The sequence below is a fragment of the Chenopodium album genome, chromosome 23, assembly GCF_948465745.1.
Source record: "Chenopodium album chromosome 23, dcCheAlbu1.1, whole genome shotgun sequence".
In the NCBI taxonomy this organism is placed as follows: domain Eukaryota; kingdom Viridiplantae; phylum Streptophyta; class Magnoliopsida; order Caryophyllales; family Amaranthaceae; genus Chenopodium; species Chenopodium album.
Window position 1 is genome coordinate 6,650,970 of NC_137856.1, and position 13,843 is coordinate 6,664,812.

The 13,843-nt window shown below is 37.1% G+C and overlaps 3 protein-coding genes across 9 annotated transcripts; 1 reads left to right on the forward strand and 2 right to left on the reverse strand.

Annotated features, from left to right (window-relative positions):
* The first annotated feature begins 215 nt into the window (after positions 1–215).
* LOC145609755 (protein EMSY-LIKE 3-like) lies at positions 216–6,646 on the forward strand. 6 transcript variants are annotated; one of them, XM_081665223.1, is made up of 11 exons: positions 216–538; positions 1,329–1,528; positions 1,614–1,723; positions 2,205–2,388; positions 2,516–2,653; positions 2,734–2,802; positions 4,610–4,810; positions 4,904–4,972; positions 5,052–5,115; positions 6,052–6,128; positions 6,375–6,646. In XM_081665223.1, exons 1-10 carry the CDS (start codon positions 505–507, stop codon positions 6,081–6,083), a joined length of 1,101 nt encoding a protein of 366 aa, XP_081521349.1. In that variant the 5' UTR covers positions 216–504; the 3' UTR covers positions 6,084–6,128; positions 6,375–6,646. The 6 variants fall into 6 exon arrangements, with proteins under 6 accessions (XP_081521349.1, XP_081521351.1, XP_081521355.1 ...); XM_081665229.1 differs by having other exon boundaries at positions 218–538; positions 1,363–1,528; positions 6,375–6,642; XM_081665228.1 differs by having other exon boundaries at positions 219–538; positions 1,319–1,528; positions 6,375–6,642.
* Positions 6,647–6,700: 54 nt separating this feature from the next.
* On the reverse strand, positions 6,701–10,140 carry LOC145609754 (uncharacterized). Of its 2 annotated transcripts, none has more exons than XM_081665222.1 (3): positions 9,749–10,140; positions 9,019–9,637; positions 6,701–7,849 (listed from the first exon to the last, which is right to left on the reverse strand). In XM_081665222.1, exons 1-3 carry the CDS (start codon positions 10,111–10,113, stop codon positions 6,890–6,892), a joined length of 1,944 nt encoding a protein of 647 aa, XP_081521348.1. In that variant the 5' UTR covers positions 10,114–10,140; the 3' UTR covers positions 6,701–6,889. The 2 variants fall into 2 exon arrangements, with proteins under 2 accessions (XP_081521348.1, XP_081521347.1); XM_081665221.1 differs by having other exon boundaries at positions 6,701–7,882.
* An 886-nt stretch (positions 10,141–11,026) lies between these two features.
* Positions 11,027–11,968, reverse strand: LOC145606933 (uncharacterized). The gene has a single exon (XM_081662754.1). The coding sequence runs from the start codon at positions 11,966–11,968 to the stop codon at positions 11,027–11,029; it is 942 nt and encodes a 313-aa protein (XP_081518880.1).
* Positions 11,969–13,843: the final 1,875 nt, after the last annotated feature.

Consider the following 13,843-nt stretch of genomic DNA (forward strand, 5'->3'; position numbering starts at 1 on the left):
AGTGGACCCCGCAAATATCATATTTTATTAATTTATATTTTATTAGTTTTTTATTTTTCCACTAACCCCACTACCTCCATATTTTATTACTATCTCAGAAATGGAGCAAATATTTAAAAACAGATGGAGTATATATTTGGGCCATCAAACAGTATAACTATTCTTGAATTTTGGGCCCGATAATAAGAAACCCCGTAACTCAAAACTTTATTAAGATCATCGATTAAACCCAAAAAACGCAAAAAAACTTCCTAATCCTCTTTTTTTCTCTCTCCTCTCTATATAAACCACGCTTCTTTGAACTCTAATTACTTCATCCTGAAATTCCAATTCATAAAAAAATATAACAAAAAAAAATTAAAATTTTTTGTTGGTTTTCTATTGCGCCGGATTTTCTTCTTCAGAAGTGTCAGTTTTTTTTTCCCCAATTTTGGTTTTTAGGGTTTATAGGGGTTTAGAATTTTTGATTTGAAGTGAAGATTGAAGAATTTGGTCATTCTAGCTATGGATTACGAGCCTTGTCCTTCTGATATCAGTGGTATGTTTGTTTATTTTGTTTTGTTTTTAGAAATTGCATTGTTTTATTGTGAATTTGTGATGTAATATTGACTTAATTCAATTTCTGTTCGAATTTTAGGGTTTAGGGTTCTTGAATTTTCATGAATTGATGGTTTTATTGTTGCTGTGTGTAGAATTATGTTGAAATTTATACAGTTTCAAACTTTGTTGCTTTGATTGTACATCTAATTATCAGGGTAGTGTTTGCTACATTTGAATTGATTGATATTTTTGGAATTGCTTATCATTTGCCCCCTTTCCTGGTGATTCTCTATTAGTGGTTTATGAACTTTAGTAAAATAATTTGATTGATTGCAATAAATAGTTCATTAATTTAGTAATTGCAGTAGGTAGGCGGGAAGTTTGATTTTGAAACTAAGCTTTGTTTATTGGGAGTTAAATTTCTGGTGACATGAACTGCTTTTGCTTCATGTTGTCAAAATTGTTGCCCAAAATGAGTGGTTTTATGTCTTCGTTACATTATAGCGGGGTTCGGGACATGCCAGACATCTGCTTGAGATTATGATTTGGGGTTTGGGATGTCTTGTAGGAAGTGTTATTTTACTACAGTGGAAAGTGAACTATGACCAGTATTTATAAATTATAAGGGACATATGGCATGAGATATAAGTGGTTGCCTTTAATTTACAAGTTTTGATTGCTGTATCAGCTTTATTTTATCTCTGTAATACGCACGCTTAAAAATAAATTTATAAGGACACATGGTTGTTAAAAAAATAATCATGTTTTCTGATTGAAGAATACCGTAGATACTGATGAAGATCTTCCTCCACATCAATATAGAGTTCAGAGAGCACCCCACATCTCAGAAAACGGAAATTCAATGCTAGGTTCAGGACCCTATCGCAGAGTGCAGGGAGATATGGAGCACCAAATACATCACCTTGAAAAGGAAGCCTATTGTGGAGTTCTTAGAGCCTTCAAAGCACAATCTGATGCAATTACTTGGGTAATTTATTTATTTTTGAAGTCAGTGGGGTGTCAGATACCAATGTTGTCAGATTCCGAATCACTTTAAACTTCCTGTTTTTCAGGAAAAAGAAAGTTTGATGACGGAACTCCGGAAAGAGTTGAGAGTTTCAGATGACGAACACAGAGATCTTCTCGTGAGGGTCAATAATGATGATATCATTCGCAGAATAAGGTTTTGGTTTTTTTACGTTTTCTGTTTTATACTACGTAATTATTGCTTTATTACTGAGATATGTTTATGACTAGATTTATTCAGTTACTTTTTAACCTGTGAATCTGTAGGGTATAATGCTTCTATTTAGAATCTAACTTCAAATTAAACTTTTTTGTCCTGGAAAATTTTTTGCTAATGGGTTATGGCTCTCCATCCTATGTCTTGTCCAAAGATTCTAAACACTGCGTGAAATAATATGCCTAAGTTGAAAAGTTTGTTTTTCAATTGAAAAGCATTGTTTTCTAGCTGATATGTAAGTAGATTGCAGCAAAAATCCTAGCTTTCTTTTCTTAGGAAGACTCCCCCCCCCCCCCCCCCCCCTCCCTGCCCCCTCTTTTTTTTTTTTTTTTGCAAGGACCAGCCCTCTTGTATGTTGAAGATATTTAATGCTTCTGTTTCTTTGTTGTGATGCAATATGTTATTTTTGCTGTTTATTAAGGGAATGGAGGCAGGCTGGAGGGCATCAGACTCTGAGTACATCGCATCCTATAAATGATGTGTCCAGCCCAACTCCTGTTTCCCGCAAGAAGCAGCGAACAACACAATCTGTTTCCACCCATGCTGGCCATGTAGCACCACCTCCAGCTGGATCTGTTGGACCGCGAGGCAGAAAACTCAAACAGGTTTGTAGATCTTACTTGTAGAAGTATGTCATCTGATGTTTGTTGACAACTTCCATTACCGTAGTTTCTTAACCTGTTTGATATATCTGAGGTCATATCTGGTGTATTCTCATTTATGTCCATACAGTTCCCATACAGTAACTCTGCTCATGAAACTTCTATGCCTGGAAAAGGTGAAGAGTTAGTGGGAAGGAAAGTGTTGACCAGGTGGCCAGATGACAACCATTTTTATGAGGCCATGATTACTCGATACAATGCATCTGATGTATGTCATGTCATTTCAAATATATATTCAGTTTTCTTAAAATTAAGAACCATTCTAATTATTCTATGGATAATTATCAGGGCCGACATGAGTTAGTGTATGGTACTCAAACACAAGATGAATCTTTTGAGTGGGTTAATCTCAAGGAGGTGAGTTTGAATAGTACGTATGAATGTTAATTTAATTCAACAGGATATCCAGTGCAAATATATTCTGCATTTGATTGTGGTGTGCTACTAGGTTTCTGCAATGACATCAATGAGTTGTTTTTAGAAGACATGTTGCCTTAATGCCTTGTGTGAATTTAGGTTCAGAGTTATGTGACATGTGTCTCCTGATTGCTAGTTTTTCTACCATAATAGAGGTTTTCAAAAGTTCTCCCCTCCAATCAGGAAGTAGGACCCCTTGACATGATGAGATTTTAACTTTAGGGCAGTGGTGCTTGTACCTCGTGATATTGATTAGTAATGCTGAACTATGGTTCAAAAATACATTTTTGGTCGCGATTGCGGGAATGGTCACGGTGTTGCTAGAGCGGAACTGGTGCATTGATCGCGTACCGTGTTGCCAATTATCATGATACGAATTTGCTTTCAATGTTTTTCAAGGATGTATTATTAAATTCGCTATTAGTGTAGTTATATTGGACTATTAGAGGCTTAGAACCATTAATGAGGAGGAATGAGGAATTTTTCACTATATCTTGAAAAGTAACTTTTGAATGAAACACATGGGGCAATTCAGGGTTGTAACATTTGATTTGGACGAGATTGCAGGCTTTGAAACAACCATTAATGAACTGGCCGATTTTGGTTTGGTCTACTGAAAATCTTTATCATACCGCCTACTTGAAATGACACAGATGTATTTTAGCAGCATGAGCAGAATGCTGGTGTATGCGCTCATCTGCATTGCAATCGTGATCATAAAGTTCCTATCTGAATAGGTGTATTTGAACAAATGATTTTTGTTTACTCAGAATTTCAAGAACATAGCTATATGTATTGTGCTCATGGTCTCTAGCCCATGGTGATTGGTCAATTTTATATCTTTGTTTTTGCAACTTTCTGAGCTGAACAGGTGTGTAGTAGGAATTACCGAATTAGATAAAGGTTGTAGTGTGCTGGAACTTTTAATCTAGAAAAGTCCATGATTACCAACTTTCGATCACCTTTGTCCAGTCAATTATACCCATTTATAGTGATTAACTGTCAATATTTGGAGAATGACCATGTAAAAAGAGGAACTGATGACTACAATGAAGACAAAGTAGGTTATGTTGAACTATTAAGTACTAAGCAGTTTTTGAGTACGCACCTGTAAGCTAACTACTGATGGGTATATTGAACTTCATATGCACTGTGATGCTTGGAGTGTCTATAATGCTGATCACCAATTTTTGCTTGTTAGGTTAGTAGCTTTAATTACCTGACTCAAGATGGTGGCTTTTGCTGTTTGATTTTCGTTGCCTCAGGCCTCCTCCCTCCCCCTACCCCCTTGCCAAGCTGTAGTCAGGGTGAGTGACTGGGTGTGGGTAACCTGTGCATTTATAGCAGTGTGAGAACTTAAAATCAAGAATAATCATGTACTGAGGATGCAAGATGTTGAATATTATTACAAGCATGCTATGATGATTGTTGAAACTTTGAGAGAATATTATAGTGGTCAATGAACTATTTTGCTCTCATGCGCATGGGTGTATATCTGATTTTCAAACAATATTAATTTTAAGTTCATGTAAATGACTTTGCCAATGGTAGGAATCATACCTTTTTTTTTTCTTTTTTTTTTTTTAACTGGTGCATATTAATCAAAACAAGATACATTTTATGAAGTTATATGCTCGTTTGCTATTGATCAGAGGGAAATGCCTGTGTAGTCAGCTGCTTTCTATGCCTTTTGCTTATTTTTCTACCTATTCTATTAGAATTACCTTGTCTATTCAAATTTTCATAGATACCTTTTGAGGATATCCAATGGGTGAATGAAGATCCTGGACTATCTCACAGAGGGGACCCTGGAGAAATGAGATCAATGAACAACATTGGTGCAGTTACAGGTGCTGGAAGAAAGCAGAATAGGAGTGAGATTCAAAATGGCACTGGAAATATGACAGATGACATTGAGATTCTCCATACTGACACATTGATTAAGGAGGTATTGAACAGTATAAAACGGGCTGTTTGTAGGCAGTATTATATGTTTATGTTGCAAGCCTGGTTTATGTGCTATTATTTGTTTTCATACCAGGTTGAAAAGGTAGTTGCTGCAAGTAATCCTGACCGTCTTGAAATTGAGAAAGCAAAGAAAATGCTGAAGGTATATTCCTCTTTGCTTGTGCAAGTATTCTAGTGTACCATGCAACTGCTAGACACTGATAAGAATGTACACATTGCAGGAACACGAGCAAGCACTTGTCAATGCAATCTCAAGGCTTACATATGTATCAGATGGTGACAGTGGTAATAGACTCGTATATATTGTGTGATGAAAAGTCTGTATAACATCAATAACCAGGACATAATTTGAAGTACTGATTAAGCGTTCCCCCTACACCCCCCCCCCCCATTAAGCGTTCCCCCTACACCCCCCCCCCCCCCCCTCCCCCCTCCCCCTCTCTCCTTAAATCTCTTCTGAAAAATTGAAACGAAATGAACAAAGTGGATTACCTTGCTTACCAGTACATACATTCCCTTAGCAATAGTTAAAAGCATTAGAATTATTAACACTTACCTCCCTTCCCACAAAAAAAAAAAAAAAATGCCGGAGGGTGGCAGTCCATCCTTTTGTGGTGGATATCACCTTTTTTTGGTGTGGAAGATGAGCAACTGTTACACAGCCAGGGTAGTCAGACAATGATAAGCTTACCTAACATGCTAAATTATTAATTTTCTTGTGGGTTATCCAGTGTGATGTTATCGGCGTTATTGCTGATTGGACTAGAATTATGGAGGTAGTTTGATCAGTTTCTTGCAAGTTCTGGATTCCACTACTATAAATGTCTTTAACAGTTTGAGATTTCGAGCTTGCTGTATTTCCTCCCAAAAAGAAGGTTCATTTTTTAGAAAATAATTTCAAATTTTAATGAGAATATGATAACAAGGGGAATTGTGATTTGGACTTGCTAGTTTTGATGTAATCCCTCAAGTTGTGAAGGATAAGATTCATTGGTTAACAACTTAAAAACTAACAGTAGAAATATTTTTTAAAGTATTCATATGTGAAATTAGAGACATTTTAGTTTGTGTCAAAGTATGATGTTCGAAACTATGGGAAGGGTTTCCTTCTTATCTGCTTTTGGACGAACCCAATAGCAGAGCACTTAAGGAAAAAAATTGTTTTTGTTTTTGTGTGTGAACTGTGAAGTCAAGGTTAAAAGGGTCATCCCTTACCTCTAGGTCAAGCATGCAGTTGGGAACAATTGGAATGAAGAATCTAAAACCGGTTTACGAACATGCACGGAACTTGCAGCCATGTATGACACCTATATTCATCTAGAGTTATGAGTTTATAACTGTGCAAAATGGGCAGAAGGGTTTTAAGTTTTAACACTACTTATCAAAGCTGTAATTATGTACTTATCAAATCTTTGTTTCATTTCTGTGTTATATGCAATTTCTTTTGGCTTGTTTTAGCAATTTCTTTTGTCTTCATTTTTAGGTTGATTTGTGTGTCCGTGATTGTTAAACAGAACTGACTGATATGCATTGACTTCAACCAGATGGAGATCAACAATACTAGCATAGCGAATCAGATATTTGAGTGCATATGGAGTTGGCAATTAGCAAAATCCTACATATTAGCAGTTGCTTAAGGTAGAATGCAAGTTGCGCGCACAATCGGCTTTATCTGTGAATCAGAGGCACGTTCCACAATTGACTTGCTGTTGGTTCTTTGTAATTGTTTTAGAACAGATGAACTAAGAAATTCTTTTTTTAAACTGACCAAGTAGTGATCAGTAATTGTACAAGTAGGTTCCATGTGAAAATTAATAATATTTTGATTTGTATTTATAAATAGTAAGCTAGTTTTGCAGTAATAACAATGTAATTTTTCTTGATTTCTAGAATAAGCATTTCAAGAACAATGAGAGGGCAATTATACACATCTGTTAGATGCATTTAGCATTGCACCAATGTCTAATACAACAAATAATAATCTACTTGCCTAAACATTAGTACAAAATAAAATCGTAAAGATCCCAATTCCCACCATAACTATACACATATTCCCTCCCTACTTTCTCTGGCGTTTCTTTGAGTGTGACTCTGCATCTACACTGCCACCATCTCGGCCTCTCTTACCCATAGCTGCGATTGCTGCTGCTCTCTTAGGTGGTCGACTGCTGCTCCTATTCCCTGGAGTTTCTTTTTCCTCCTTTCCCGTCTTTTCCCTACTAAGTTTACTTCCTGACCCATTCTGTGGACCCTCATCTTTTCTCCTCTCACTCTTAACATTACTACTACTGCCGCCATTACCAGTCTTTCTTTTATCTGAGTTCTTCAACGACTGCAAAAATAAAGTTTTGCCTGAGGCTGATCCTGAAACCTGCTTTACCTTATTTGAGGAATTTCCAGGACTTGGCTTCTTTTTATCAGCCTTAACCTCGGAACTTTCTCCCTTGCTTGATATAGGAGTGTTTGGGTTCGGATTGCTGTTGTTCTTGCTTGATGAGCTTCTTGACCCAAAACTCTGATCTCTGGTTCGCTTCTTAGTCACAGCATTGAATGATGTTGATGATGCCTTCTCCCTTTGCTGCTTCACCATCTCCCCAATAGAAGCTTTTTCATCAGGTGGTGTAACCGGTGCTGGCTCCCTTTTCTCACTTACTCCTCTTGATGATTTTCCTGCTATGGAACTTCGTTTTCTACAAGCAATCACCAGACCATTTACACTTAAATTAGGCTGCTTGAGATCAGCTTGATTGGCCTCAGGTTTTGTTGGCTTTGGTAGGGGTGCTGGTTGGACAGGTTTTGAAGGGCGAGACTTGTGATCATGTGGAGATGATAACTGCGATTGAAATTGTTTGTTGAGTAGTTGTCGAAGCTCGAGTGCTGCTTTGTGTTCTGAAGATCTTTTTGCGAAGAAGACAATGGCATTGTTGATGAGGAGCATTAGGTCACGGTAGAATTTGGTTTGACAATCTGAGTACTGGCCTTCTTCCAGTCTTCTCTGGATTGTTTCCAGATCTATGTGCTGTTTTATTAGGTTTGTATATTTGGGAGTTTCCTGCAATAACAATGAACACTTACATTCTTAACGATAAATGCACAGCACAGGACACAGATATTTATGCAAAAATTGGTTTGCAAAGGTCACTTAAGTCCAATGGCAAATTAAATATCAGATTGGCTTACCTTGCCACATGAGTTTTAAGCTAATTTCATTTTTAGTTAAGTTGTACCCCAATGGTTAGCTCCTAATCTCCTATCATTATTTCTATTTTTAATTTTATTTTTTTGAGCAAAATCGAAATTCCTTCTTTTGCAGTTGCGTAACACTTATTTGATATGTAATTTTATTTATTTATTAATTTATTTAAAATGTTCTCCAATTAATAAATTTAGAAGAAAAAAACAAAACATAACCATTCACTATGAAAGAAGCATCCCAATCAAGGATAACGACTCTGAGCTATCTCCTCACTCACCCTCCATTTAGAGATATATAAAGGACATGAAATAGACGAAAATCCATCTCAAATCTCAATTGAGAGGACACCCCACAATAACTTATTGAAATATACAGTAATAATTAATAGCCAACAAAGCACTCACATCAACATTTTTTGAAGATCAACTTTTGATACTCATTTTTAAAGTGGTACACTTAAAAGTTTTGTTTCCTATAATCCCTAACCTAAAAATTTTGTTTCTTATAATCCCTTACCTTATGACATGTATGGTGGTAGGTTATAGATATCAATAATTAAAATGAAATACCAAACAAAATATGAATATGGAGTACTCCGGTTCTTTAAAAAAAAGTACTCCCTCCGCTTCGTAATAATTGCAATACTTTTGACTTTTGCACTCGAAGGTAACATCTACTCGTATAATACTCAGTAAGACAACTTTCTCAAACTCTTTTTTGTTTTTTGTTTTTGGACACACTCAAACTCAATTTTTTTTTACATAGGTCAAATAGACAAGTAATGGTAATGAAAGAAAAAAAAAAAAAACCAGTAAACTAGTACTCGTATTACATTATTACCACACAGGTACAAGTACAACAGCACACATATTCATTACCTGTATAAACTAATCATCGATACTATAATAATTTGATAGGTCAATATTTAAAATTAATCAACATACTTAGCAGCATACTTTAAACATAACATCATAATTAATCCATAATTTTACCTGACTCTCAAGCCGACGCTCAAAAAACGACCCAAGCTTACGAGCTCGAACAACATCAAGAAACTCAACCAACGCACACGATTTTCCCTCACAACTCGCTTTAACCGCCGGAGATTGATTCTCCTCGCCGCTACTAGTCCCGGAAAACACCCCAATCTTCTTCTCCCTCCTCTTATTCTCATCACCACTTTTACCATTATCATTAACATTATTATCATCATCATCATTTTTTTCACTCCTCCACAAACTTGCCGTACTTTGTAAGTCACTACTCTCCTTCACCCCTCCTCCTCCTCCACCGTCATCCTTCGACTCCGCTACCGACTCCACCAATTCGCCCGAATCAACCCGCTCTCTCTTCTCCTTCTCACTTCTTCGCTCGTCTTTCGAGTTCGAACTCCCGTTACACGAGTCATCCTCCTCACCGCCGCCAACCGGTTCATCCACCCGGTCCGGCTCGGTTCCACCCGGTTCGGGTTCGATTTTAACCTCGTGAATTTCCGTTTCTCTCTCCTCGGTTTTCTTTGGATCGGAAATCTTTTCTCTCTCCTCCTTGATTTCCTCCTTCACGTTACTCTCTCTTTCCTCCTTTAATTTCTTCACCTTCAATTGCAACGAACTGCATGAACAAAAATTCAAAAAACAATTCCTAAATTTAGAAATTCAATCAATTAATCAAAGAATTAATCAAATAAAACATAATTATAGATCGAGAATAATAGATTATTACACAATGGAAAGATCGTAACGCTGAAGGTCACGGCGGAGTTCGGCAACACGAAGGCGGCGCAACTCCTCAAGCCACAAACCTGCATCATCGCCGGCAACTTCTTCGGCGACGTCGGAGGTGAATCGGCGTTTAAGGTCGCGGTATTTCTGCTGGCATACGAGAGGAGTGAAGTGAGAGAAAGAGGTGCGATTGTGGAGTTCTCTAGAAACGGAGTCCCAAGCGTCGATGCCGTGACGTTGAACGGCGCAGGCAAGTAAGAGTTCTTCCTGAGTACCCCAAGATGACGGCGGTGTAACGGTGGTTGTTGCGGCGGTTGTGGTGGTGGTGGTGGTGGTTTGGATGTGAGAGGTTGAAGGTTCAGCCATGGATGGTTTCTCTCTCCTCTGGTTTGTTGTCATATGTTTTGTTGGTGGTGGTGTTTGATATTTTACTGGGTTTTTTTGTTTTTTTTGGGTTTGGATTTGGGTTGGGCTTTATGTGGCTCGGCTTAGCGGCTTGGATAATGGGAAATGTGTTTTATGACTTTTATAGTTTTATGTCTTTTTGTTTAAAAAAAGTACTGAAGGAGGAGAGTATAATATGGACTAATGGACTATTACATGTTATGGGCCTAATTAAAAATCAATGTACTAGTATTGCGGTATTTTTAATTTCTATTACTTCCTCGATCCCTTTTTTTGGCCCCATAAAGATGAGATTATTTTCTAAAAAAATTTTGGTTAAAGAGTTGATTAGTGAAAAAAGTGACGACATTATTGTAATGGTTCAGACTTGAAAAGGAAAATTGGGTAAAAATGAAAAGCACTGGGAGAGTACATAATAATTGGAGTATATAGTAATTGAACACAGTAAAATGCGGTACGCATAGCCATTCACCTTTGTACATTGTGTTTTGCTAAAGTAAAATTGGGGTTTGGAGCAATTTTTTAAAGACAAAGAGAGTACTTAAAAGTAATAAAAAAGAAAATATTGCAAGGAGTAGTACTACCTTAAATTAAATAAATGGAAAATGACATGTTAAACCTTCTATTATATAGAAAGAAAAAAAAAAAATTAAGTACAAAAACAAGAAATTTAAAGTCAAAGTGGATGTACTAATCCAACACAAAATAATTTAACCTATAGTTCGATTTAGAACTTGATCTTCGTAGACATAATAAATAAGCTTTTTTCAGATTCAAAATGACCGATAGTTAATTTACCTGACCTAGATGACTAGATCCAACCGATAACCCAATATGACACCATCTAAATAATATTATCACAATTAGTCCTAAATTACTCCTCAAATTTCACCAAGGGTAGCAAATCCCCTTTCTTTATCTCATCTGATTTTCTATCTACTCCTTCTATGACCTTAATCCCTTTATTACCAATCCAAACCCCACCTTTCAAATCATTTAACACCTTCTCAAGCCGCGCATTATCATATCGCAACATTTCTAGCTGCCGCTTCAAAGTTAAACACATCTCCACCAGGGTAACATTACTAACCCCACTCCCATATTGTCCCATCTTCTTATCCTCATTTTTCACATGTTCAATCCCGATCTTATTAAGCACGATCGGGATCCCACGTTGCGACATCTTAGCCGTTTTCACCAAAGCTTGAACACCTTCGGATATCCTAACCCCCCACTGAAGGTTCAATACAACGCCGTTTCTGATTTGAAATTCCGTCTTTGCCCCTAACTCCATCCCATTAACAGCACCCTCCACCTTCGACTTCAAGGGTAATTTAGTAATTTTACTCTCCTCATTTCCATAAACCCCGTTATCCGAATCAATCATCTCCATTGACTTATAATCCGTCTTGAAAACGACGTCGTTGCGCTTAAATATATTGAATGGAGAAAACAAAGAACACTGAGATTTCTTAATCGAAAAATCGCCAAAATGAGGATTAAAATGGAGGAAGATTCTGGGGTTTGACGTCAATGAGGCGATTTTGAATTCAGCTGTCATAGTAATGGGGGCGTCAATCCCAAAATGCCCAAATCGAGCTTTAACGAGGAGAGAGAAGGGGTTTAACGCATCGTTTGGACGATACGAAAGGCGAAACGATGGGCCAGAGTCGAAGACGACTCCTAGGCCTAATGAAATTTCCTTGGAATTTCCAGCTGTAAGTGAAGATTGGAAGGGTAAGCCTAAGAAATTGAGTGGTATTTTAGCTTTGAAGAGTGGGTTTTGCTCTTCTCTGAATCTTAGTGAAGCCTTCATTTTGTTGTTAGTGTTTGTTTTATTTCGATTGATAGGTTTCACACTAATCTTTGATTTATAGTTAGCATAATAATAATAATAATTGTAAGTGAGATTAGTTGTAATCAAAGACTTTTGAAATTAATTAAATTTGTTAAGTGGAGACTCCGGGTATTAAAAATTTGTGTGGGTTTTGTTTATGATTGTGAGATAGGAGTGACAGTATTATAATTCATAATTTGATTTTTTTTTTTTTTTTTTTTTTTTTTTTTTTTTTTGGTGAAGAATTCATAATTTGATTATTGGTTAATGAAATGTGGATCCATGGAAGTTTGACATTTATAATTAATAATTTAAGGAGTTTACTATTGGATTGTATTGCTGAATAGCGAGGTAAACTATATTTGAATTATGGCGGGATCAATATCAAGATTGAGTTGTTTGGTACGAGCAGTGTTAAAAATAAAATCTTAAATCTGATTCGGCGGTGGTACGGTAGCTGCTGTGGCACTGGCAGTGGTAGTGGTGGTGGATTGTGAGGTTGAATTGGGCTAGTTTCTGTCTCCAATAGTGGTTAGGTTTGAACTTTGAAGGTTGTTGACCCGAGTGGATTTAAAAACCAATGCATACATATTAATCGAGTATTCTACTTCGTAAGTTGTATTTCGTACATTATATGGAGTACATCAGTACATCGCAATTGGGGGCTTGGGGCAGATGGTTGTCAATGTGTGTATTTTGGTCCAACTGAAAAAGGAAACGCATATCAGCATATGAACAAACACTTGACACGTCATCATTACACAAACTTCTTCCTTAACAAATCTTTCATCAACAATAGATAAACCTATTTACAGGTTTATGTAGAGGACCCACTATCAATACAACTCATTAAATTCATCCCTACAATTTTTTTTACTTTAAAAAAAAAATTAAATAAAAAAAAAAAACCTTCAAATTTTGCCAACTAAGCAAATACAAACCGGTTTTGTCTAGCTTTTCACAACAAACCTCAACCCAACAACGAGGTTTGTGAACAAACCTCTAAATTGTTCCCACAAACCTCTTATTGCTATTGCCTAGTCTTACAAGTAGGGATGGCAATCCAATCCGAATCCGACCCTACTCTGCCCCGATCCGAGGTAAAATATCCGCTCCGAGTCCGAGAAAAAAGTAATCCGAGTTCGACTCCGTTAAAATAATCCGACTCCGAGTCGGAGGAGGGTCGGAGTCGGATCCTAAAAAAAATCCGAGAAAAAAATCCGACTCCGACAAATGTCCGACTTTGACGGATTATCCGACTCCGACTCCAATAGATAGTGGATTTTTGTGTGGGTCATGGTGGCATTGGGTGTGGGTTGTCAAGGCCCAAATAGCCCAACATCTCAAAGTATATTAAATAATGTAAAAGAAACTCGGAGTCGGGTCGGATCGGAGTCGGAGGTCGGATATTGAAGTCGGAGTCGGAGTCGGATGTCAGATTTAACATCCGACTTCTTGTCGGATCGGAGTCGGATTTAGCATAATCCGCTCCGAGTCCGACCCGTTGCCATCCCTACTTACAAGTAGCCCCATTGCTCATTTGCTCCTATTAATACGGAGTATTTTTTTGGAAATTCTACGCAGTAACTCTCAGGTATTCACTTTTCCACTCTGTACCTCCTCCTTTTAAAATTTTCACGATGTAACTTCAAGGTCCATTTATTGACTACACTGTAACCCTCCGTTACATGTTGCCGTTAGTGAGATCTACTTTACATCTATTTAAATTTTTTTCTCGATTTTCGAGCTAAAAAAATCATTAGGTACCTCTTCTTACAAGAAGAAGTTTTCTGAAACTGCTACCAGATGAGGAAGAAGACTTCATTGTCCCCAAAAAAAAAAAAGGAAGAAGAC